Source organism: Osmia bicornis, chromosome 4, assembly GCF_907164935.1.
Source record: "Osmia bicornis bicornis chromosome 4, iOsmBic2.1, whole genome shotgun sequence".
NCBI lineage: Eukaryota > Metazoa > Arthropoda > Insecta > Hymenoptera > Megachilidae > Osmia > Osmia bicornis.
Genome location: NC_060219.1, coordinates 6,953,662 through 6,980,371, shown reverse-complemented (window position 1 = coordinate 6,980,371; position 26,710 = coordinate 6,953,662). Strand labels below are relative to the sequence as shown.

The 26,710-nt window shown below is 39.9% G+C and overlaps 4 protein-coding genes and 1 long non-coding RNA gene across 7 annotated transcripts in view; 3 read left to right on the top strand and 2 right to left on the bottom strand.

Moving 5' to 3' along the window:
* Nucleotides 1–15,359, top strand: part of LOC114881093 — a 40,313-nt gene extending 24,954 nt beyond the window's left edge. The window contains exons 2-4 of one of the 2 annotated variants that reach the window (XM_029197742.2): nt 8,336–9,255; nt 9,430–11,308; nt 11,829–15,359. In XM_029197742.2, coding sequence (XP_029053575.2) covers nt 8,336–9,255; nt 9,430–11,308; nt 11,829–12,664 — 3,635 coding nt within the window. In that variant the 3' untranslated portion in view covers nt 12,665–15,359. Of the gene's footprint in view, nt 1–8,335; nt 11,309–11,828 lie in introns of both variants that reach the window. The other variant, XM_029197737.2, reaches the window with a different exon arrangement.
* LOC114881238 (cation channel sperm-associated protein 2-like) lies at nt 620–4,035 on the top strand. The gene is made up of 2 exons (XM_029197964.2): nt 620–3,511; nt 3,581–4,035. Exons 1-2 carry the CDS (start codon nt 3,064–3,066, stop codon nt 3,595–3,597), a joined length of 465 nt encoding a protein of 154 aa, XP_029053797.1. The 5' UTR covers nt 620–3,063; the 3' UTR covers nt 3,598–4,035.
* LOC114881210 lies at nt 4,212–6,611 on the bottom strand. Its single transcript, XM_029197918.2, has 2 exons — nt 5,590–6,611; nt 4,212–4,720 (listed from the first exon to the last, which is right to left on the bottom strand). The coding sequence occupies exons 1-2, from the start codon at nt 6,186–6,188 to the stop codon at nt 4,234–4,236; spliced, it is 1,086 nt and encodes a 361-aa protein (XP_029053751.2). The 5' UTR covers nt 6,189–6,611; the 3' UTR covers nt 4,212–4,233.
* LOC114881115 (tyrosine-protein kinase CSK) lies at nt 12,665–26,655 on the bottom strand. Of its 2 annotated transcripts, none has more exons than XM_046285391.1 (8): nt 26,471–26,655; nt 23,915–23,957; nt 17,431–17,819; nt 16,361–17,014; nt 16,097–16,292; nt 15,929–16,012; nt 15,751–15,843; nt 12,665–15,670 (listed from the first exon to the last, which is right to left on the bottom strand). In XM_046285391.1, exons 3-8 carry the CDS (start codon nt 17,787–17,789, stop codon nt 15,575–15,577), a joined length of 1,482 nt encoding a protein of 493 aa, XP_046141347.1. In that variant the 5' UTR covers nt 17,790–17,819; nt 23,915–23,957; nt 26,471–26,655; the 3' UTR covers nt 12,665–15,574. The 2 variants fall into 2 exon arrangements, with proteins under 2 accessions (XP_046141347.1, XP_029053594.1); XM_029197761.2 differs by having other exon boundaries at nt 15,929–16,015; nt 26,471–26,653.
* Nucleotides 23,964–25,481, top strand: LOC114881159. The gene is made up of 2 exons (XR_006829331.1): nt 23,964–25,283; nt 25,433–25,481. It is a non-coding gene; the product is annotated as an uncharacterized LOC114881159 (long non-coding RNA).
* Nucleotides 26,656–26,710: the final 55 nt, after the last annotated feature.

The following is a 26,710-nucleotide window of genomic DNA, read 5'->3' as shown; positions in this document are numbered from 1 at the left end:
TTAAATCTGTTGTGTTGGGTGATCCCTCAACATGGAACCTGTTAACATATGTTCCGAATGATTTTAAATTAAAAGAATTGTTAACTCACGCGAGTCTTAGGTATGTTTCAACGGAACTTGTTTACGTTATTTTCCATCTTTTCTAACAATTTGGTTTCAAAAAATTTGAAGCACCAACCACCGGTGCAGTGGACACGTTAACCCCAGCCAAGCGAAGCGCAATAAGCGTGGAGAAAAAGCAGCGTCACAATGCAGACGTCCACGTGGCGCCTAGCACCGGGTAAGATAATATACTTCTGCATACAGATGGGCTTATTAAACGAAAATCTGCGGATAGAAGAACGCATAAAGCACCGTCTACGGTCCTTGTCTGATTAGGCATGCAACACCAAGCGTGAGGAGGTTGGCCAGTTTCGTTACGCTTGCAGTTTGCCACGATGTAACAGCACGAACAACGTAAATTTTGTAAATTGCTGCATCGATGCTATCGCAGCTTCGGCTTGAAATTGTTTAGGGATCCTTAATTGATGTACAGACACCAGCGTTGCTCGAAATCGTACGTTTTATTGAACATTAAATAAGGAATTACTCCTCTTTGAAAAATGATCTCTTTCTGAGTTACATTTATAAGATTTCTCGTGCGTTTGAAAAAAAGAATATTTCGTATATCTTTCGGATGAATTCGAAACGTCCCTGCTATTCGTAGAATAATATTCTCGTGCATTCGGTTGAGAGAAATCTCAAATACGCGAGAAAGATTTACTGTAAGGGTGAGAAACGCGGAAGATTTTATAAATGTTTCGGTCAGATTCTTCTCACCCATGGGAATGATAGATAATAACTTCAACTGGGCGTGTTGTATCTTAAAATACACATTTTTAGAATTTCTCTTTAGAAAGAAGTCCATTTGAAATTACCCACGTTGATATCTTTCGCGTTGAAGTATTGTTTACTGTAACCGAGAACCAGCCATTTTGTATTAAGAACATTAATGAAAGGTTTGCGTGTCCATTTTCGTCAGAGTTTAAACTTTAAATTGCCGTAGGATAGGTAGTAATTTGCGGTACTCTTGTGTCATCAAACGATGCCAGACTTTCTATGATACGCAATGGTACTTAGACTTTCTAATTCCTAATGACCTGTGGAATATTATTCATTTAAATTAACGAAATGTTTATGGCGGAGGTTGAATGAACATTTGCAAGTACAAAATACAGTTCGAATGCAACGTTAGGAATGTACGGTTAGGAGCGTGTTTCTTCCTGAAAATCATCCTTAAAGAGCCGCGCAAGTTAGGAGGTACCTACACCAAGCATCGAATGAAGAACTTTCTAAGTGTTTCTTGAATTCTGCATACTTTCGCTAAACCTTGCATGCAGCATGCGAGTGTAGTTTATAGGAGTGTTGCACGAATACATAATTGGAAGAAAACGATCCCTGAAGTTCCGTTGAAACATACCCAAGACTCGCGTGAGTTAACAATACCTTTCATTTAAAATCATTCGGAACATATGTTAACAGGTTGCATGTTGAGGGGTCACCGACAGCCAACAGAACAGATTTAATATATAATTCAATACATTCTACGATTATTCGCTTGAAAAGATGATTCAACGTTCAACCCTTTTATTTCCAATGATAAATTTTCGCGCAAGGGAGGAATAAAGAGAAGGAAACGTTTAACTTGTTCGGTGGTCCACTCATCTAACATTATCACTCGTCTGGTGCTTCACGAAACTATTTCCACCGAGGCTCACTACTTTCACAGAGAACTTGAAAACAGCGAGCTGTAAAAATAGTCGGGCACACAGGAAACAGTTGGTACGCGTCGGTGAAATGTTTTCCGTGTTCCTTGGTTAACGCGCTCTACACGAAAACGCTGAATTAAGCGTGCTTTGTATTACGAACAATTCTTTTAACGCGTTCATTCATAGAACAATGAGGATGAGTGAATTCTGACTGAAAATTCTTTTTAAAGCATAAAATCCGGTAAGTTCAGAATAGTTTTCATACAAAGTGTTCGCAAACGATATTTGAAAATTATCGTTCGATTCTGAAAGCTTCAGGATTCGAACAGAAAGCAAACGATTTTTGAAGTTTGACATTCGATTCGAGGAGTTTCAAAGGTGGACACGCAAAGCAACGTTATAGAATCATAAGAACTTTTGTATTCAGCCGATAGGTTGATGTGGTTAGTTGAATCGCAATCAACTGGATGTAAACATCGGTCTACTTCATGGAATTAGGCGAACGTCGAAAGCATACCGTAACAGAGTGATCAACTAAGTTTATAATCTCAAACTTCTGGCTGTGTTCGAATCAACCATAAACAATTAGAGAGTGTATCAAATATATAAATTTTTTAACAATTTATTTATCGACATAAATTAACTCATTGAGTATTTGCAAATTATTTATCCGTAAAACTTATCCATAAATCAGTATCAGTAAACTTATACATAATTCAGCAACGAACGCTTAAAAGCATCTTGCAGGAAGCGTACGAAATAATCCCCATTGTTCTGACCCTTGATATCGGTGAATATTTTACAAGTTTCGAAAGCATCTACAATCGGTGATCAAATTATTAGAGCCACTCGTATAAATTAACAATTTTACATAAAAATGATTAAGCAGAGTATTTATTATTTTTTAATGATCTGTTGATGCTTGTAAAATTAATCACTAAAATTGAAATAACTTTTGAACCATCAAAAATCGAACATATTACTACAGGACCTTTTTTATCGGAAATGATGTCCTCTATCACCCACTTGCTTTTCGATCACTGAAACTGAGACACCTTGTATATTTTTGAACGATCAAATATTCTCTAAAAATATATTACTGAACGCAATATTGGTTACTCGGTTGCCGATACGAGTGTTAGCTCGTCTCCTTTTTAACATCCTATATAATCGTAATCGATTGAACGAGAACGCGGAAAGTTCAGACAATCGGCTTCCCGTTTCTCGGTGGAAAATCGAGATCGAAATCCAGCGTGATACATTTCACAGAGACTGCAGTCCTGCCTAACGAACCGTCGAAATTACGCGATCGTGAATGGGTTTAACCGCTGTAAAGGCCCTTTGCGATTGCAATGGCACCAGCCTGTCCACGCGTCAGACCCTCGAATGTTACGTATCGGGAAAGGATCTTCTGCCATCTTGTGTACCGATTCTAAAAGCCACAGTGCGAACAAGATGCAGTGCTCGACGAATGCTGATCTCCAGCTGTATCTTGATCATCATAATGGCTATTATCTATTGCATGTCTTTCGCGAATCTGCGTAGACCATCGCTGTATATACCATTTAGAAGGCAATCTGATCCGCAACCTGCCGCGGATTCGCATTCACCATCGGAAACCACGATACAAGCTTCCGAGGACACCGCCGAGGACGCTGCCGAGGACGATACCGAGGACGCAGCCGAGGACGATACCGAGGACGCAGCCGAGGACGATACCGAGGACGCAGCCGAGGACGATACCGAGAATGCTGATGAAGAACGTGAGCGTTTAAATTAATCAATGATTCTTCAAGCATCTAACCTTTATTGATAACTGTGAAACGTTTCAGCTCCTGAAGAAGAGTAACATAAATCTATGTCTTTCGAGGAAGAAGAAATAGAGATATTCTATCGCGAAACGATTCGTTCACGTTTAGAGCTCGATTCGTTAGATGGTAAATTTCACGGGATATCACAATAGCGATGAACCGTAAGCGTCTGTGGTTGTTGTAAAAGACTAGGGAGTAAGTTGGAAAGGAAAGAAACGAGTAAGCGAACCGTTTGATACCGGATAACGAATGCGTCGACCGCGTGTACATAAATCTCTGCCCGAAACACCGTGCTCGAACTGCATTTTTCATTCGGAACATTACTCGCGGGCCGAAGTAACCGTTTACGTTTCACGGAACAACACCGATGCTGTTGTGTACGCCGTAACAGCTGCAAACAAACCGGCCATTCTATTCGAGCCGCACTGTCGCTTACAGGTATCGGTACACTTGTTACCTTTCTGACAAGTCTACGTAAATTACACGAGTGTCATTGAATCAATGTTTTCTTGATAAATCAACTCATTCATAATCATCAGTTTCTGTTATAAAAAAAAAAAACACGCACAAATTTTTATTATTCACAACCATAAAAATAGAATCGACGAAACGGTATGCAGTCTAATAGATAAATATCTTGTAGAAGGGTAAATAAATTAACGATAACAGCTGATTTAATCGGAATCGTACAATTTTTCGATCAACAACAAGATCCGCGTGAGTTCGCCATCGGTGATGTGCTCTTGCAATGATAGAACGAAACAGACGAAAATGAACTTGTCCGCGATGTCTTCTCTCAATTTTTCGCCGGGTACCTCTGGATATTCGGACTTCACCGTGTCGACGTACAACGTTAAAATTTCTTGCACCTTCGAAGGCCCGTTTTCAAGGCACACGTTATACAGTAGAATGGGTCCTAGGTCGACAGCCGGTGAACAATATCTCATTGTTTGCCAGTCGATCACCTTTGCGTCGATCGGTTTCCCATTCTCGTATTTGAACAGCAGATTATCGTGTGAAAAATGACCGTGGCATATCGTAGACACGTCGTTCACGTCTCCCAGCACGTTCTTCAACGTCTCCACCGGGCTGTTGTCTAACCTCTTCTTCACCTCCCCTGTTAATCGTGAGTTTGGCATCGACTCGAGGATATCGGTCATCCTGTAATTAATTTACGTAACAATTAGGTATTTAGAAAAATTTCTTTACGATTCTTGGAGTTTAAATTTTCCTCTCGTTTCTAAATTTAATCGATCAAATTCAAATGAAGCTCGGATTGACAGATCACGGAATTGAACGATCGAAATCGTGATTGTTACTATGCCGATTTTCTAACGTACACGGTAATTAATTGATTCGCGTCAATCTGTTTAATATTCGCTCAATCAATTTCGGATTTGGTCCGCTTCGATTGTGTACCGATTAATTCCGTTCACACGGAAGTTTCGATACCATTAGCATTGACATCGATAACAGCAATATCGCCGCAGCACTAAATGTGCCGCGACAGCACTAAAACGCGTTCGACGATGTATAATTCCCGTCTTTTGTCGCGGCGTTTCAGAGTTGATCGAATTTCGTCACGATAACCCTTTGTCGCGACGTTAATTTTACACTTCGATCTGGAAAACTGTTTATTCAACCTTTGACTGGAATCATTAAACGGCGTCAGCGATATTCACGCGATATTACAACGCGTTTCCTCTTCAATTATCCCCGCACCGCTACACCGTTTCTAATCAACTCATTTCAGTCCAATATCTAAATTAGATTTCCTTGAAATTCTTAGAAACAAATTATTATTCCAAAGCAGTGGTTATCTTTCCAGCGTTCAACGACACAAATTAGGTCAACTAAAATAGAATCGGTACCGAGTATGAATCACTACGATAAGCGAAGCATTAATCAACGATCGTTGATCGTGTCAAAGTCACGTAGCATTGCACGTTCGAAAGTGATCAACAACGAAAGAATAACAACGTTATTTACACCCACGTTCACACGGAAGATGGGATCGGCAAACAAATTACCTGGACGATCTCTTCTCGTAACGCTCGATCGTCTCCTCGTTGAGAACTATTTCCAGCAATTTCGCTTGGAATTCTCTGAAGATATTCGGTTCACTGGCCTTCAATCTCAAGCCCGTGGCATGGAACTTTCCTAAAAGCTTGGCGCACAATTTCAAGTGTTCGTCGTCCAATTGGCCGTCCACCTGCAAGTAACCAGCCGCGTCCAGGTCCTCGAAGACGAGCACCGGTCTGCCGTATCTGCCTAGATCGGACAGATAACATTTCGGGACAAAATCGGTGCCGTACCGGAGCGTCATCTTCGAATAGAACATTTCTTCGTTTTGAAACGCATCGAAAGCGATCGTGTTCTGTTCCATTCCCTCGGGGAGCAGCTTCACCAGCAAAGAGATAGTGCAAGGCTCGCCGGAAAACAGGAGGACGATCGTCGCGCGATAAATCTCGCTGGTTCGACTCACTTCGTCCAGGCGAACCGCGGCCGATTCGAGCTCGACAAATTCCCTGGAATTCGGCACGCAGAAACACCGATCTTGAACCATCTCCGGGATCAGATGGTGCTCGATGAACTCGATGCTTCGTTCCCAGGCCTCGTGAGACTTCATGATGCGGGAAACCGCGCGATCAACCGGACAGACAACGTCTCGTTACCGGACGAGTGTATCAGGATGGCAGGTGCGAACGAAACGCTACGACGAAGATCGAGGACGGTGACGTGTGTTGATATACAGTCTCGATTATCTTGGCTATCTTGCTGGAAGTGGAACACTGATAATTTTCTTTGAACAGTAAAAATGACAAATTGAACGCTTGCAACGAGTCTTATAAATCATCTGTGACGTTCACTTTTGAATGTCGATGATTCAGCTCGACTTTCACGAATAATCATAGAACTCTAATAGCTATCGAGGAATTAGCACTAACGTTGAACTACCTTGGAGGATTATTAAGTTGAACGCGTGTGAAATCGGTCGCGATAACGCGCGGTTTATCGTTATCCTCTTTAGAGCGATGCACGCGTCGCGACTACCAGTCGCGAGTAACAAGCGAGAAGTATCGTCGGAAATCATTACGCTTACCATCTCCCCTCGCCTCCAAGATAATGAACCTCTTATCTTCTAATGACGTCACAAACAAGCTTGTGCCATGATACTCTTCTCTGACGACCGGAGACAGCCAACGACGTTCTCTAGTTTCGTTAATCCCCGATCTCGGATAGAATTGATGAGCTGAATTGACGAAAACAGCTTCGACAACTGTTGGTGTAAATTAAATTTCAAGAACGTTGGGTTATTGCGCTCCATGGTAATTATAATAAAAATGAATGAATTTCATTCGAATCAATCAAGGTATTAAAATGATATGAAGTAATGAAGTTATGTTTGAAATTTAATTAAAGAGGAACGATGAAGGAAGAATCGTCATTCAAGCAAAGACGGAAAATTAGATAATGACTGTGCAGTTAGAGGTGTGGCAATTATAATAACAAGGAAATCTTCTCAGACGCTATTCGTTGAATTTCACGGAGCTCCGTAGCACCGTTTCCCAGCTATGAAAGAGCTCCTCGAACCGAGGTTATTTTAATTGAAACGTTTGCAATTTGCATGGTAAATTCGCAAACTGAACGCATTTTATTCTTTGCTACTTGAGATCGCATAATTGATATTACTTTGGATCGCTTCCAAACTGTTCGATCACACGTATTCTTTTCGTATTTCGGTCTAGACGTCGAAAGAACATTCGTAATATCGATGCAACTTGTAAATTTCCTCTGCTTCTTATTTTATCCATTCAATCAGTTTACTTTCCGAAGCCTTTGTTCAATGATTCACGATACTCGGCAAAACGACCGGTGCTCGCAATGGCTCGAACCATTATTTCATCCTATAGCTACAACTTCACGTACCGACAAAGTGGAATTTACCTACAACCCGACCCAGACCCGTAAACCAATCCCAAATCCGACAATCCCTTCCGTAATTCAAAATTCCAAGTGACAGAACCACTACACGAATCACCGCGTAACCCGAACACGCGCATTCAATCGAACACAACACGGACTAGTCATCGTGGAAAAGCGAAAACGGAATCTAACCTAGATCATCAATGATTAATATACCTTACAATGTGCCCCTAATATCGCCGATTATGCCGACCCAGAACGTGCCTGTTCAAACGAGTCATAATCATTTTCAGCCCTTCCAACAACCCCAAACGAACACCCAACAAATGCAAACTAACCCTGCATTCCCGATGAATATGCAAGGTATTTGCAAATATTGCAAAAATTATTAATAATAATAGTCAAAGATATTTTATTACTTTCTGAACTTTGCTCTTACCGAGACCTTTCCTTTAAATAGAATAAATTAAAAAGATATAATAAAGGTTATACGAAGCAGTAGATTCCAGGGAAACGAATCGAATGGTTGTCGAATACGGTTCGCCTCCCCATTCAATAACATTTCTCCAGAAATTACGACACAGCTTATTTTCGAAATCGAGTTTCTCAAACACGGAGGTCTTCAAAGAAATCTTATTCCATACTTTCGATCCTCTTTTACGGTTGTATCACGATCTTTTATCGTAAACATCTCTCCTAAAACAAGTTATTTCGCTATTGCAATTCGTATCAAAGAGAAAGCTGAAAAATTCTTGTACATAAAATTCGGTCAGATTTTTGTTACAATTTTCCTCCTCGAATCATCGACAGTCTTTACAAGAGAAATAAATGGATACTGTTTCTATGTAGATCCATACAAAGCTCCGTTCTATCAGTTTCAACAATCGGACATGTTCATGGCGAATCAGTACGTCCCGAATGTATTGTACCCAAGGACTTTTCAACCAGCCAACAACATCCAGCCACCTTTGCATACCCAGCCAAACTATGCTCCTTTACTTCAAAACCTTCTGGAACAAATTCGTGGTCAAGTGAGCAACACAGCTCCCATATTTATCCTACCTGGCGGCTGTCAACAATCCACAAATCATCATCAGCAAGCTGGCATGCCGAACCAAGGAGGTGGTCCCCAGGCAACTGGACAACCGACAAGCTTCAATTACCCCTCGTCAGTTCACTGTCCACCCTCGTTCTACCCCTATCCAATCCCGTTGCCCGTTTACCCGCCATTCGTCGGTCAAACTCACAACGAAGAAAGTTCGAGGGGTTGCGGATGTTGCCACAGAAGGCAAGAATCGTCGGACTTGAAGAGCTACTCGTTAAACTGTTGCTGCAACCTCGCCAAACAAGAGGATCATCGGTGCACGGCGACGAACGACGACACCGTTTGCTCGAAACGCAATTGTCCGGCTTCCGTTAGCCTGCAAGCTTTGGCGTCGCAATTCTTATCGTTGCCAGGAATCGTATCCTGCGCCGCCACTCGTCTGATACTGAGAAAAGTGCCTGGATCGAACATCACCAGCACCATGGAGGACACGATGGACAAAGCGCAGAAAGCTATCTGCATGCTGACGAAGGAACAGTTGCTGACAGAGTCGAGAAACGCGCAGCAGGTGAACGCGTTGATCAATCTTCACATGACCACAAACCCGCCCGCGAACATCATCCCCCTGCTGACGCTGATACAGTTAAAGGTGAACGTACTGAAGGCGCAGATCGAGAGCCTGATCAATAAGAAGGTGATGGAATGCCAGGGATTTGGATACGAGGTAAGGATTCTTAGGTTCAGACAGGATTTTGCAAGCATAGACTGCTTACATTACCAAAACATGCTCTCTGTCGCATCAAACGTAGAACGTCGTTCACGCGATCCTCATTTACATCTCATTCACATCTCATCCGAGCCGCAAAGCACGCTAACGGTCTCTACCTGGTACTCACAGGTGGAAACGAGCGGTCCCATAGATCCAACGGTGCTCAGCATGAAGACGAACGAGGAACTGAGACACTTGTTGTCAGCCCTTAGACAGAAGGAATGCGACGAGAGGGTGAACGTGAACTTCTCACCCTACCATTCGCAACGCGTGATCGCGGAGGCTCGTTTGAGCAACGTTCAGGCGAAGATACGTCAGGTGGAGGCGGAATTCGATAGAAGAAGATCCGTCTCGTTACCCCTTCCGTCGCTTACATCCCGGGTCATCCAACAGTTCGCCGAGTCCACCTGCACATTCGGTTTCGCGCAAACGAAATTATTCGAGCCCTATCCGCAGGAAAATCCTCTGCAATCTCCGGATCCGTTCTCGGCGAGCATACGCAACCCTAAGAGATTGTATCTAAAACCTCGAGCGGCTGAATCGGAAGCAACGCGGCAGAGGGATCAGAGCAAAGCGACCAGCACGTCCCAGGATGCTCCTCCCAGCTGCAAGGACACAGGAACCGGCGAGGGCAACGCGGACTGCTCGAAAGAGCGATCAGTTGGACCTCGTTCCAGCGAAGACTCCTGCAGCTGTCATTTCACGTCCTCGGATGAGAGCATCGATCAGGGTAAAAAAAAACTTCGACTAAGGATCGATCGCGCAGGAAAGGTGACGATAAGTAGCGCGGGCAAGTTGGAAGACGCGTCTTTGGCAAATTTCAGCCCCAACGTGGTTGTGTCAACAGATCAGTACAGGTGCACGTTCAACGGTAGATGTGTATCTACCAAGGAAGATGATATCGCTGATCGTGAGTCGGAAATTCGGGAGATTTTGCAAGTCGAGGATCCTAAAACTGATGCAGACACCTTGGAAGTATTCGATTTACCTCGCGTCAAGAAAGAACCTGAGGACGCTACAGACGTGGAGACGTCCGAGAATGTTGATGTTCCGATCAAAATCAAAGAACCTGAAGATAAACCGCATTACAAACCCACAATGCTTATAGGTCTGAAATCAAAGAAGACAGAGATGGAGACACAGCCATCTACTGCGGCATTTGTAACTGAAAAGCGGATCCAAATCAAAGAGCAACCAAAAATTTTGAAAAAGATAAAAATCAAGGATGTACAAGTTGAAGGTAAAACTGAAACACAGGATGTTAAAACGGAGCATGTGGATTTGAAACCGGAAATGAAAAGAGAAGTGCATGTGGATTCGAAATCAAAGAAGGTGAAGACAGAACTGTACATAAATCTTGAAAGACCATCACCAGAAACCAAAGACATTAAGGCACATGAGAAATTAACTGCTGAAGTTCCTGAAGAGAAGGTGACCACAACTCCCCCAAGTGAACAAACAATTAAGGAAAAACCATCTTCTGATGTTCCAAAAAGTTTTTTTGGAATAACATTAAGAAAGGCAGGAGAATCTAAAAAGAAACCAAAGACTGCTGCCCATGAAGATGAACATACTAAGGACAAAATCAAATCTGAAGATGATGAAGCCAGTGCTGCTGATATGAAAGAAAAATTAATTGTGGAAGATGTATCCAAGCAGCAAGCAACCGGAAGTGCAATGCTTGCAGACGAACAGTTAACCGATAAGGAATCATCTGAAGTGAAGAAGAATTACTTTGGAATTACATTGAAGAAGAGAGGAGAACCTAAACGGCGACCAAAAACTGAAAATGATAAATCGCATCCAAAAAATGGAGAACATGAAAACGTGCAAATCATTTCGATGGTGACACATATGGAGTATGATAGAGGGTTTGGTGATTTTGATGGGTGGGTGGATACAAAGGACTACATTGATAGAAAAATCAAGGATGAAGAAAGGACAAAGGACAATTGTTTAATGTCAATAAAGCATGAAAGAATGTTTCCTAAGAATCATCAACCAAGTGGTGAGTTTATTATATTGAATAATTTGAAACAAGTACCTATTCTCAGTTTTTTCGCACACAATCGATGAACGTTTGAATTCACTTGGATAGTTTATTAGAAACGTGAGGATGCTTTAAGATTCGTTAAAGTCAAGTGGGGAAGTTTTTAAAGTATCTTAATCGATTTAATTCGAGCATCTTATATTTTATGAGAGAATAATTCGTTTGATCTTCCTCGAATTTAATTTAACTTACTGGGAATAATAAGCTAGACTGATTAAAAGGACAGTAGTAATTTTTAAAACAATTAAATTAGTATATAATATTCAGAGAAAAAACAATCTTTGATAAGTTGAAAATTAAAGTTTTATTTTTATATGCTTGTTAATTTTATAACAATCTGAGTTTTCATCTAATAGCAGGCGACAAAATTAACAACCTTTAAAATGTTTCTTATAAAATTGATTAGTTTTTACTATTTTTATAGTTTATATTTAATTTAAAAAAATACTAAGATATAAATATCGTATAAAATACACAGATGAGAAACATCTAAATGGTATCGCTCGATTTCCACCGCTGAAAAACGCAGCGCAAACAGTGACCAATATCCCAGAAAATATATTCCATCAGGAAGAGATTGAATCAGGCTCCTCGAGGGCCGTTTACAATAGAAGGGCCACTTATCATCCCGATTCAGGAAATAGTATCGTCTCCACGATTTACTCCGTGATAGAAAATCAACTTACCTCTTTCACCTCGCTATTTGCCAATATACCAAATTTACAAAACATTGTATCAAGTTTATGCTATGACAAATTGCCGAGTGAACGGAATGTTTCAACACTAAATCCAGAAACAATTGTCAATAGAAAAGAAAGTAATAAAGAAATTTCTGGAGAAGACGATTGGACTTTGCTTCCTGGCGACGATGATGGCACTTCCGGTGAGAGTTGCATCTCCATAAACGAAGGATTCAGCAATATCCATAAAATAAAACAATCTATAATTGTTGATAAAGAGAATAAAAATTACGTGTTAATAAGATCATTTAGTGGTCAATTAAATGAATTGTCGCGGAATGGTTTACAACGACCTTATCACACTCGTAGAACTCTGGTAATAAGAAGTCGACTAAAGAATCCTGGGAGATTAAAGGATCAACGTCCTTTTACGATTTTGAAACGATCTAAAAAGAACAAAGTACTTAATCATCAAGAAACAAAACAAGTGAAGCACCAATCGAAAACAAGTAAAGATATTTGTTTTAGAAATGATACAAAGATAAATAAAAATTGCAGTTTCCCTTCTGTTGATCGTTCGTTGTCTAAAAACAAGAAAATCTTTAGTGATTCGGGAGTAAATAAACAGGTATAATTGAAGAACGAATATCACGATTTTATTAGCGTTTGGCAGTAAAGTATAACATTGGAGATTAAAAAGTAACGACATCAAAACAAAGTCTAATCTTGTACAAGGTTCGTGTTTCTTTTTTGTGCGAAATGAAATCCTCTTCAAAATTAATTCCACTTTATGTGTACAAATAATAATAACATAAATTCTTTTCAATCGCTGAGTGTCATTGGAAGATCCAATAGTAAACGGAAACGGAAACGGAAATTCAATGTGTCTAGGGGTAGAGACGTATTAATAAATTTTTTGGAAACATTGCCAATAGACGAGTATACATTTGTCTCGTAGCTGAAAGTGATTACAGCTGTTGAGCAAATGCGGTGTATCTTTTCTTCTGCTTTTTATTAATCGTTAATTGTAAATCATCTTCGGTCAATGGACCACAGTTATCGCTTTATATTAGCTGCCTACTGAGAATCTTTAGAATCGTAGTGTAATTAGTAACAACGCGACCGCGTAGATCGAACGTTTGAACACTCTCGGAAACGTACAGTTCGGTTTTTCGGAGGCCAAAATGAAGATCCTTAATTTATTATTCACCTCACGTGCCACCATCACACTCATTCGTATATCGACGCAAAGGCATTCGATCCTTCAGACATCTTGAATTCAGACACTCGTACACTACAAATTATAGTTTGTCCAAGATCGGTGAGAATTTCCATTTAAATTCCGATCTACGCTATGTTTTATTTATTTATTTAGAATCACAAAATCTCAAATCGCGCATGGCCTTTGAAAAGTCTTTAGATAATTAATGTAACAGAAAATAATAAATTACAGATCGGGAACAAACTATAATCAGAATTAATTCGATTTACGGTCACCGTGTAATTTGTTATTCGATACGTTTATATATTAAATTTCTTACGTGCTAACAAATCTATTTAATAGTAAGTAAAAAATAAACGAATTCAACGAGACGTAACAAAGTCTCGCGTAGAATATTGGATTAAACAGGAGATAACATTGTCACACCACACGAATACGATGCTGCCTAAAGGTAGAACAAAATGTGTAGGAGGGTTTCCGGTGTTTAATGCAGAAACGTGATAAATATCAAGCAAGCAGAGGGCATCGACGCTTAAAAATACAAAATGTATCCGGGAAGGTCGGGTTTTCTTTTCTTTATATACCTCGTAGCGCGAAACACGGGTAGAAGACGTCGAAGAAAAGTGTTAGGTACTGATTAGAGCCATATACACGTTATGTTACATACTATCGAAGTTATAAACGGACTGTATACTTATATAAATACGCTACATACTTAGACGGCTAACTACTACTTTGAAACTAGAGACAAGCATTCGCGAAGAAGACCTAACAGGGTTGAAACTATCATAATTTAAAAAAAATAAAAAAAGGACTTGATCGTGTTCTTCTTTTTGATACTATTGCAAGTAATCAAAGGATGCGAGGAACTGAGTACATTGGCTTTGACTTTTCCGATAAATTCTTGTATATATGTATGTAATAACAATCTTGATTAAAAGTAAAGGTGCTGAGTCATCTTCGATGGCGATACGACATAGAAAACTTCATATTTATTAAAATCTATAATCGTTCATAGTATTTGTTTAGTAAAACATTGCTTTTTAAGCATTACTCTTCTATTCTCCACTGAAACTTTCTACCTACGAATAAATATCGTTAGTCCGTTATAACCGTTGTAAAATTATTAAATAAGTGGTGGCCTCTATATATATATTACAGAAGAAAGATACGATAACACGAAAGGTCTATCATTTAATTATTTTTAAATATATAATATCCAATCGTTCTATATAATTGCGTGACACGTTGCAATTGAATAGAGACAGTTCGATAGCTGCGTAAATAAACGATCTTAACGAGCTAGTAACAAAAGGTATGGACAATCCTTGTTAACTCTTCTAAAACAATATCATCAACTGTATTCGAAATATTTTAACTGTTCTTTTTCTTCATTTCTCTCTGATAGACGGATATGTACAAAGTATTTACAAATACATTTACATCGCTAATATATATTTATGTATATATATATATATATATAGTCAAACATCTCGCGGGACAACTTAAATAATCGTGTATAATTGTTGCAATAATTTAATTAAAAAATACTTCCTACGACAAATCTTTGATTAAAAAAAAAAACTTATATGACTAACAAGTACTTGTAATCTACGATCACTGCAAACCCCCGCTTGAACGATACAAAAACTTTTCAAACTACTGACTGTAAAAATCTAGTTTCATCTTGTTTCGTTTTGTTTGCTCTACTGTTACATATAAGTGAAAAAATCCTGATATTCAACCTTAATACAAGTTTACGTCCAAAAGATTACCTTATAGTAGGTATTTCATAGCAAGTAATTATTTCTCATCTTTAAATTCAGTTCAATGTAAGGCGCTTCTTACACCTGGAAATATTTCTTGAGCCGTAAAACGACGAAAACGAAAAAAAAAAAAAATAGAAATTAAGTAATAAACAAACCTTCTAAATTCTTTCTCAAGTTCTACCTGAATTTCGGATGTACAAGTTGAACTTATGTTCTTTTTTTTTTTCACTTAAGAACTTCAACTTGGCCAAAGGCACGACTGACGTATATTGAATTATGTGCAATATATTTTCATACAAAAAAAAGGCAAATTAAAAACACTTTGTTAAAAAAAAAAAGAAACAAAAGGTATCAAAGTAACAATAAATACAATCAACACAGATACTACTTTTGTACAATAAAAATGTACAATAGAAAATTAAATTTTCTAGAAAAAGTTGTCAGAGCTATCACCTTAGCCCTTGAAAACAAAAGAAGTATCGAAAAGGCTAATTCCACCTGTTTGTCTTTTCTACATCGAGTCTACGAGCAATAAGTAACAGTTCTTTTCTCTTTAATTCACACCTTTGGTGTACTCGGCTTTCAGTTGGCCCAGCACTATTTTTATATCGTAAAAGGTAGGTCGTTTTTCAGGTTGTAAGTCCCATGCCTGGCAAAGAACGATTGGTTGATTAATAAAACAACTTTGTAAAATAATTATACACGTTATGGGATAATTTCTATACATACTTGTCTCATGATATCGTAAACCTCGTGTGGACAACCATCGGGTGGCTCCATTTTATATCCTTTCTCCACGCACTTTACAACATCGGCTAATGGCTGAAATTAACACGATTAATTCCAACAAAACCATCGTTAAGAGTAGTACCAAGGAAAGAGCAAACGAATGCAATTTATTACTCACAATTCGTGGATATGGTACGCGCCCGAACGAGTAGATCTCCCATAAGAGTATCCCAAAACTCCACATATCAGACTTATTTGAAAACTTCTAAAAGCAGGAAAATTCAAATTACCTTTACACGCGAACGAAACGATGAACGATCGGCTAATGTTCATTCGTGACTCTTACATTTTGCTTTAAAGCTTCTGGTGCAGTCCACTTGATGGGCAATTTTCCACCTTCAAGAGAAAAGTTTTCGTCCCTCGCCAAACCGAAGTCCGACACCTTCGCCGAGTTATCCTCCGCGACGAGGACGTTTCTCGCGGCCAAATCCCGGTGCACTACGTGTCTGGATTCCAAATACGCCATGCCTGCGCATGTGTCGCTAAAAAGAAAATGTCAGTTGAAATTAGCGTTGACCGTGTTAGCGTCAGGATATACTTTTCTACGTACTACGCAAAGTTGATCTGATCCTTTTTGGAAACGTGCAATCTCCCACGTGATCTCAGGTAATCCACCAGGGATCCTTTGCTCATATACTCGGTAACCAGGTACATGTGTTGATTATTGAAAACAAGACCGAGCAGTTTAACCAGATTGTCGTGAATCAATGATGTCATTAGACTAGCCTCGGCAAGAAACCTCTGCGCTGCCTCGCTGTTGTCTTTCAACATCTTCACGGCAACTCTCTCGCCTCGATAGACCCCTAACAGCACATCTCCGAATTCTCCTTTACCGATACACTCTCTTAATTCTAACTCGTGAGTTTGGATCACCCAACCAGCCTCCACGAACGCCTTTGGATCCACACAAAAGTCTTGTTTACCCTGTTTCGGCAACGACTTGGTCAACTGCGTACACAATCCGTCCGCGTCTTGTTCGTAATGTTCGACCAACAAGGCCAAGTTCTCGAAGAACTCTTCGTCATCGATCGTCAGCTGATTGTTCTTGTATTTTACACGATAATGCTGTACGCGACCCTGATAGCACACGCACAAGGTATAGTCGCCAGGGAAATTGGTCGACTCCCGGACTAGGAACAGACCGTCTTCTCTCGGTCGCAACAATCTCTCAGCAGTTTCCCTCGATATTTTCCCATGGAACCATCTGCAACATATCCGATAGTCGTGTTTCGTGGATGTAAATGCGAAATAGTTATTCGAAATAATTGGAGGATCGAGTACCAAATATGAAAAGGAAAGTAACAGACAGTTTTGGAATGAAACGATGCACCGTAATACTCGCAATAACAACACAGGAGTTAGGGGTATGGAATACTTGCTCCTTGCATTATGCTTTTCTATGCAATGTAGAAACGCACGAGACTTAGAATTTATTCGTTTGGGACTTAAAAATTGTTGCCTCTGTTTCGAGATACTTATAGATACCAGGAATCCGTCCGAAAGGTCGGCGACGCATGGGACTTTGGATAAATTGATACATCAACGTATAGTCGAAAGTGTCAGGATTAGATCGATCGATCCTCCAGTGATTTAGTAACGATATCGTTCATAAATACGTACGGCATAGCGTTGAGTTTGACCTCGTGCCTCGGATTCCCTGATAACGCAGCGGGATTGCTAGGGTTGGCGAGGTTCGTCGAGGTGAGGATTACCGGTGGTGATCCGGTGTTCATGTGACTGGTAATATTAGGAGAGGTGACGTTCGAATGCGTAGTCATTGTCGGTGATACTGGATGGGACGGAATGTTGCTTGCAGACAAGTTGGAAGGAACGTTGTGTTGCGTGCTATTTTGTATAAGGGGATGAGACGTTACGTTTGAGGGGATCGTATGGTGATTTTGATTGCCATCGAGCTTCGCTTGCCGCGCTGCCGCTGACACATTCGGGTATCCGCCACCCGCATTGTGGTACGTTGGCATTGCAACTCTAGCAGTGGCTTTTCTGCGAACCTGCAAACGACAATAAAATTCGTTTAAAATCGCTCTTTGATATCGGTCAACCGGAGGGACATTGAAAGCAGACCTATCAGCTTTTCCACATTTCCTACCATTCTCTCTCTCTCTCTCTCTGCTTTATTGTACTCTTTTATTTGAAAGCGATCAGGATGAACGTTTGACCGGTTATTTCCATTGCGACCACGTTCAAAGTAACAAATTACCTTTTCAAGCGTTAAATCTTCCAAGAAAGATGAACCTGACACGGTCTACTCTCATTCTCACGCATTGTTTCCCAAACGAAGTATCGGAGCGGCAGGAAACGTTAAACGAATCCTCGCTTCCCAGAGGCATTTGCATAAAATATTCGCTCAAGCACCTCCGCAGAACGTTAATCAAACGTGACACTGTTACGTCGTGCAGAGAGAATGAGCTCGTGTGCGATCTGTGTTAACATGAAACGCGATGTATCGTTAACCGATACGCAGGAGATCGAGTGAAAAAGAGAAGGCACGGCTATCGTGTATCTCAAAGACAAAATCAACGTTGGAACCACATGCTCTGGAACCAACCAAGTCCCCCACGATGAAGCGAATCTTTATGGTTTGTTACTCGAGAAACCAGATATCTAAAGCGACCACTCAGAGAACGAAGCGCAGCCAAACACTAATGTAACCTCTCCTTGATAACTTTCGATCACGAAAATTATCTTCGACAGACGAAATAAGATGATCCTTCGTTCGGTAGCCCATCGATAACACTCTGTTTGATCTACTTTACTATATCTTACCACCGATCTTCATTTCCACTGCAACAACCAACGTGTCAGCTAACTTTCAAATTGAAGCTTTCATTGCAAATAATTCCATACATCTACTCCACCTGAAAATTCCGAACGTTTATCTCTTATCATGTCTTTATTGAAGCAGTGACCTTATAGAGGAAGCCTAATAGTAGTACCCTACTACCCACAATACAAGTATGACTCGCGTTCATCACATTTAGACCGTAATCTACGCCAGGGGTATGACTCGATGTCACAAGGCAATGGGTTAAAAGCGATCGAGCTAAAGACGCACCGTGTGCACGGTGCGTACCATATTTAATCGTGCATCCGCGACGAGCGAGGTGAGCATTTAATCAGCCGGTTAGTTTAAGTGGCTATTGTTCCAACGCGCACGCTATCCGCTCGTATACCGTCCGCATTATAATGCGCTAGACACCCATAGACGACGGACATGCGTGAAACGTGAATCACTCTTGGTGTGTATTTTAGAAACGACCGGGAAACGAAGCGAATGTACTTGGTGAAACCAACGACGAGTGTATCACCTCAACGCGTTCACCACACTCGCCGCGACCTAATTAAATATTCAGGATAAAAAAGAGATAGTCAATTTTTAATGGTCGCAAATCGTTAAAAATCGAACGTTGAACAACGCCTTTGGCGATTAACGACACGAGGAAAAGAATTGAATTTTCCTTGCGAAAAATATTCATTTACATCGTAAACACGGTGAATCACCAGACGACCACGTGACAAGATAGCCTCTTGAGAGAATTACGTTACTCTTGTGTACGTGGCCTGATAAAAATTGAACGAACGAGTATAAAAAGCGATGTGTTTTTTAGAATGCCTCGCGGACCAAATGCGTCTGATTACGAATATCAGACAACGTGATCGCAATATGATTGCGAAGCACACCCTGGTTTAAATTACCATTTTCTATATAAACTTTGTTACGTTTTGCAACTGAAAGTCGCCGTGACACTCGGAGAAACATTGTAACGTTAGTCCAACGGTTGATCAACGGATTCGTGTATAAAACATAAACATTCGATTCGTAGAAAATTGAAAAGCGAGAAATTATTTAACGCCGTGAAATTTTCTCATTTTCGTTATTAAAAATGCTTGTTCTATCTACATGGGAGTATAGATAATACGAATATCGAAATCTTGTGAAAATATTAGATAAGATTTTTCGGAAAATAAAGCTCCTATCTGATTAGATCCTCGATGACTTCAGCACGATAGTCAAATTGTTGGGAGTCTACGGTGTTGGGTGCTGAAATATAATTGCAACGATGGCAAAACACTTTGGCACAAACAAAAATATTAAATTAATGCTTCTATTGTCGTAAACGAAAAGAGAGAAAACAATGTCATTGCGTGCAGAATGGTGATAATGGGACGTTATTGCTTGCAATTTAAATGGTAATGCCTCTAGGAAGCGATTCGTCGATTAGCTTTTTCGCCACTGTAATCAAGGATGAGTGGATAAACTACTCCTGATGAAACGATAAATTAATCAGAAAATTTGCAAGTTTTCTTATCGTTACACACCAGAGTGGAAAATGAAAAATTCCATTGTCATACTTGAAATTTTTACCAAGACAGATAACACCACATATCTGGATTTCTGCGCATAATCGGAGGTAGTAACGGAGAAACAAATCTGTCGCAAGAGTAAAAATATTGAATAATTCAAGCGGAGTTTATCCTTGGTCGGTGTCTATGACGAGTGCGTTATGTCACGCGAAAATGTATAGTTGCAACCGGACATACTAATACAAGAATCGTCATTACGTAAGTAAGAATAACCACGATAAATTGGTCTGCTTTTCGAATTTCAAATAAAAAAACTTTCTCGTTGATTATTCTATGTACGCTTTCCGTCGAACATCAGATTCAATTCGAAAAGAGGAATAAATTAGATTTCTAGTGAGGGTCACCGATGACCCTCGTCCGAACGTTTTAAAGCAAAGGTGTGATCGTAACGAACTTATCCGTGGTAAAATTTACATAGACTTCCTATTGAGAGTGGCAAAAAAGGAGAAAAGTGCCGATCTTGAATGCTAGATCTCCGAAAAAAGGCTTCGAGGTTAGAGCTTACAAAGAGAGCATTGATTAACGAAGGCTAGAAGCAAAGCGTTTCAATGTGGAACATCTATGAGAGATCGAAGCACGCGTTAATATCTGTAAAATTAATTAAGCATCCGATCGTAATTGAAGATGTGCAATTGCACGGAAGATCTTGATAGATCTAGGCTTAGATCGTGAAATTATCGGAAACGTACAATCGCGAATACACGGTTAAATTTCAGCTTTTGAAATTACAGAACTTCGATTTCTAATGATTCGAATTATGATGATAAAAGGTAGACGTTTTAAAAATAGCTGAGAATAGCTAAAAATGTTCAAACCTTTGCAATAAAGTAAGAAGTATCAGGTTTCCAACAAAATCGAGAAACCAGGTCAACCGTATTTCAATTCAGCGGCATGGCAAAAAATATCTTCGGCAAAATTTTCGAATTTCTACATCGTACAGCTATCTAAAATCTGCATCCTTCGAAAATACATGCATTCCTACAACTCGAACTTTCCCGTGAGAAAAGAAAGCACTGTTTATGCAAATTCGAACAAAAATTACCGAAACCCTGATGAATTTCTCACGAGGTGCTTCCCGAGGGAAGACTTCTCGACCAGCTGTTCCTTGTTAGACAAGATAATTAGCGGAAGCACACGGAAATTCGGGGACGTTAAATACACGCATCGACGACTCGGTTGGCGTTGCAACGGATCAACGAAAAGGTGATTAACCCTTTGACCGGTGACTAAAAATTCATATATTGGATAAGTTAATCCCGTGAATATTTAAGCTCGACGCGTCTTCTTCAATATTCGATCGAACAAAGTTGCAGCAGAAACCAACGTCTAATTAAATCTATTATTAAACTTAATTAAAAGTAGGCTCGCGATATCACGGCGAAACGTGTCTTAATTATAGTAATCGAGAAAGAGAATACTGTTGCATCCCAAGAGAAACGTAATTTATTAACGGTAAACAAATTCTGCTAAATCATCGAGCGTGAAACTCTTCTTCTTATTCTCGTGTTAATCTCCACCGCGGCTGCGAATTGTTTGTCACTGTCGTTTTCATAGAGAGAAATTTTCATTGGTTCAGGTAGCAGTATCTCGAGCGATTGCAACCAAGTGGGTCGGTTTTGCGAGAAGGGCATCGAAATGGAAAATCGGCTCTCTCAAAGAAGCTGTGTGTTTCCACGAGGGTCAATTCGACGGCAGATTATTCAGCTTCGACGATGCAGCGTGATTTACGCCGACGAAAAGAGGGTAGATCGTGACGAGAAGATACAGGCGAGATTCTCGACCGACGAACCGGTGTGTTCTCCCTTTTTTTTTTTTGCATAATTTATGCAAAGCTTATTCGCACCGATGTCTCGTAACCGTGCACTATTAATAATCATGGCACGCGAGGACAGAAGCAACCGGGTGAAAAAAAAAGAAAAAAGGAATATGAGAAAAGGGAACAGTCGAAAAGAAGGAACCAGCAGAAGGGAGCAAACAACACGCTCGACAGATTTGTTCGACATGTGTGCGTGTTTCTCTTTAACAGTACACGTTACTGTACCGTGACCCACCGTTTTCCATCTGGCGTCACTCGACGCAGCCTGTGCACGCGTTTACGATTTCTTACCACGAGGAACGGTCCAACTTTTTCCTCGGCAAGTGTAACGATATCGCGGGTAAGAATGGAGAGAACGAAGCGAGCCGAGATCCACGAGCATCCTTCAGCCATCGCGAATGGAGTGACGAGGAAACGATGAATATGGAAATCTGGAAAATTCAACGCTCTCCTCCGTGACCCGGTTCGCTATGTATGGTTTGGTGTCAGAAACAAATTAGCATGGCTCAACCGTGTGCTAGAAAAATGCTGATGTACAGTAGAGATGAGAAGAACCATGTTGCAGTTACCTGCAACTTGTAATCTTGCCAACTGTGTTGACTCGTTAAAAAATAAGAAGCACGAAAAGCATGGCGGATACAGGGAAATAATGTCTTGAGTAATTTTCAGTGTTTCCACTGCAACGATGCATTCGAGTCCACGTGAAACAGAGACCTTCGGTAATTACACTCCATCGGTAACGTGAACATTTTAATTACCTCCATTTAGAAGTTTCTAATTATATTTAGCTATTGTGCTCGGTGTAACACGATTCACACGCGAACCAGGTGGAATCGGTATCAAAGACAAAGTTGGGCGCAGCTCGCGAAGAAAGTATGACGTGACCCAGAAAAATATCTTACTGCCGAGTGACGCGCAAAACTTGGAAGATTAATCAAGCTGCCTTTCGTTACCGAGGAGAAACGAAGAAAGGTTTATTGTGACGCGAACCGTCGAAGAAAAACGAGCGATATTACGAGGCTGCAACGCGATGCAGATACTTTATGAAGGCACCTCTTGTTCCCGCTGGAGTGATTATTGTGTATTTTAAGGGAGCAATTTCTGGAAACTCAGGAAGTCATTAATATCGACGATTTCGCGGTACGGTTCCTAATGGCCGTAAAGACTGCGCGATACTGCGATCGCACACGAGATCAGCTTGGCATAACTTAATGACGATGTAACAGGAAGGATTCGTCGTGCACGCCTATTAGTAAATATTAGGAACACATTATTATTTCCAAAAAATTACTTCAAAGGGGACGCGAAGTTATGAAACTGCTGAGGATTATATCATAGACCGAAGTCTGGTAATGCATTTCGTGCTGAGACGAGACACTGCACCCTTCAAGATCTTACTAATGAGAAGCTCGACATTAAAATGCGCAAAGCTTCGCGATAACGACGAGCCGGGATCACGGAGGTGGATAAAAAATTTAATTGGTCGGCAAGCACGATTCGAAGGATGCAACATTACGCGATGAAAATTATCTCTATTCTCGATCGATTCTGCGACGCTTATGCCATAATCTTCTGGCTTAATTAGAAAAATTTTGAACCTCCCCTGAAGTCGCCAATTATCATCCACTTTCAATTATTAATTCAAGCATTCTCTTTTATACATACCTGTACGAAAGCACTTCTATCGAATTTCTAAATTAATTTATAGGATGTAGCAAATAAAAAAGAGTAAATTCCAGACGTATCGATGTTACACTTACGATTAATAAGATTTGTTACACTTAATCATGATCTGTTTCATCCAGCCGAGTAGAAAAAGCGAAAAGTGTGAAAAGCGAAGTTTGTTTAAGGAAATATGTTATTAGGCATCAAATTCGATAAAGAATGTTATAATTGAAAACTTACCTATACTTCAAACTGATTGTCCATCCTTAAGACACATGCCCCTCTGAAACGATAAAAAAGATCAAGTTCTCATTACAGAGCACTTAAACGATAAATTGAAACACCGGTTTTTAACTGTTCAAAGGAATGAGCTCGATTAAAATGGCAGAATTTTTCTACTTTTACCTCGGCGAATCCCTACATACGATATGCTTGGATTCGCTCCAAGGCTGGTGAAATTTCTGGCTGAAAATTCCAAAAAAAGAGCAACAGCTAATGCGTTTTTAAACGCAGCGAAAAAGAGTGGGAGTCAGCGGTGTCGTAACGAATTTAATGAGACTAACTATAGACAAGATCGTACGTTTCACCGAGACGGTCAATTGCTAATTAAAATACCGAACAAAGCGAAAATAGCCGCAGACTTTCAGCCAACCAACCAGCTCTTCTTTTTAATCCTCTATCCAAAGATGAAGGTGTGAATTGAAAGTAACAACATTCTAATATTCGACGTAAATCAATAGGTAATTTATTAACTATTACAATACATTTATAATGATTCCTTCATTCATGCAATGTCTGGAAGCAATGTTACCTATAAATAATAAATGTGCATTTCATTCATGGTTCAGGGAATTGAATGAAACCAGTGAATTAAATTCGCGTTTATTTTCAACGTGTTTCACAAGAATGCTTTATTACAGAGAGAAGACGAATAATGAATAATGTTTATACAACAAAAGTGAGTAATGCTATTAATCATAGATCAAGGAAGAAATTAAGACGCTTTCCTGTTATCTCTGCCCAGATTAATGTTAATATTATTTGGCAATTTTTTGTCCAATCTTTACCATATCAATTAAAATGTTTATTTTGACACTTTAATGACCGCACGTCTACAGTTGTTCCAGCTATCACACACATGTTGTGTAAGCGGCCATTAAAGTATTAATATTGATATGATAGCACTTAATGGGTTAAGAAAATCCAAAAACTTCTTTCGAAATGATTTATTCATTTTCAACATGAGAAGTTACATTACATCTACATATGTTATCTTTAAAATAAAGGTATCTTCGTTAGTTTGTATCTGCAATAATTTTTCTTGCAGTCTCTGTATCGTAACGGAGCAGAACTGATAGCGTACGATCATTCGGCGCAAGCGTCTTGTAACATTCAACGCAAGGTTGTGGTCGCTCCCTCTCACTCTGCTTTAAGGTTGAATTAATTAGGTAAGAAACACACTAATGGAAGAATTGTTGATACATTGACGAATCCGCAAACGGGAAGGCACAACACAGCCGGCTAAGTTTTTCCTCGGAGTGATGTATCCGTGAAAAAATATCCAGCCAGAAGGAAGAAGCGGCCCATTTACAGGGTACAATTAAGCATTGTGAGTGAATTATTCGACGGATGCCGTGTGTACCGTTCGTTAACCGTGTAATTAGCCAATTGCTAATTGCTCGAATTCGCATGAGCTGATTCGCTCGACTCGGAAGCGTATTAATCATACACGCGAAACCTTCTCCCTCTGTATTGCAGAAAATGTGTAACAATGTACCTATATGGAGAGACTGGCGGAAGGGAAAAAGAGGAACCTCTCAAGGATGGAAAAATCGTGGCGGGAAAAATGAAATGCAAAGGACACGTGTATATTTCAACGCGCTTTGATCATTCGTCCACTAAGAACTGTTTCTGTAATTTTTATTCACAATCTGAGTACAATTTACGCGGCCAACGTGGTTCTATTTGATATCAAAGTATAATGTCAGTTTTCATCCACTGCACCAAACCAATTTATAATATAAATTCTTACAAAATGTTACTTTAATGATAGGAACTTATTGTTATTGTCTATGATTCAGTTATGGTTTAGTTAATAAGATGGGTTATACAAGTACAATGCAAGTTTGTAATACATATTTAAGTCCGCGGTATTTGTATCCTTTCTTCTTGTGATGATCAACATGTGTACACGTTGCATAATATGTTAACACGGAAAGATATTAATTCTGAGTAATATCTCAAGAATAACAGTAACATAGGAAAAAAAGAAATCAATTTTGTCCTCACTTCTTCGACTGAATCGCAATTATATGAAACTTCGAGAATGAAAATTAAGAGACAGTTCATGGACGTCTCGTAACCTCGAAAATCCATCGTGTACCGAAAGGATAGGTTCCCTGCATACATGTGATATTTTTTTTTATGGAATTCGACGTGTTGGGATGCAGCGTACAATATTGTCACCGAACCGATGGGAAATATTAGAAAACGAAGTGAAACTCGTTGTTTCTCTGTCATTCGGTACATTTAGAATCCGTGTTGCGTGTGTCATTTAAATAACGCCCACTTTTAACTCGAAAGAGAGAGTAACAACTCCGAATGGTACCTTTAACCGATGTTAATTGTTCGTACAATTTGAAATGAGATGTATTCTATATAACATAAGGAATAATTTCCTGTTGTTTTATAGTATTTTTGATGGATAAAACCGTCTTAAAATGAAAACGTTTTAACGTATAACAGCATCAGAAGAATTTATCCTGCGCGCGAATATGTCCAAATTACGGTACTCACCTTATCGAATAGTTGGATTTTCTTGGCGGACCTGCGGATTAACACAGGAAGCACAATAACACGATGTCACATGAACGAATATTCGTAGAAACCACATGAAATAACGATACAATCACCTCACGAAACGTCACACTCACTTTGCTTGAGCGGCCATTTTACTACACACGACCCGAGCGAAGAACATTTTGATCTACGAGAGACAGAAGCCCAAAGTGAATTCACTGCAAGCTACTAGTGGTT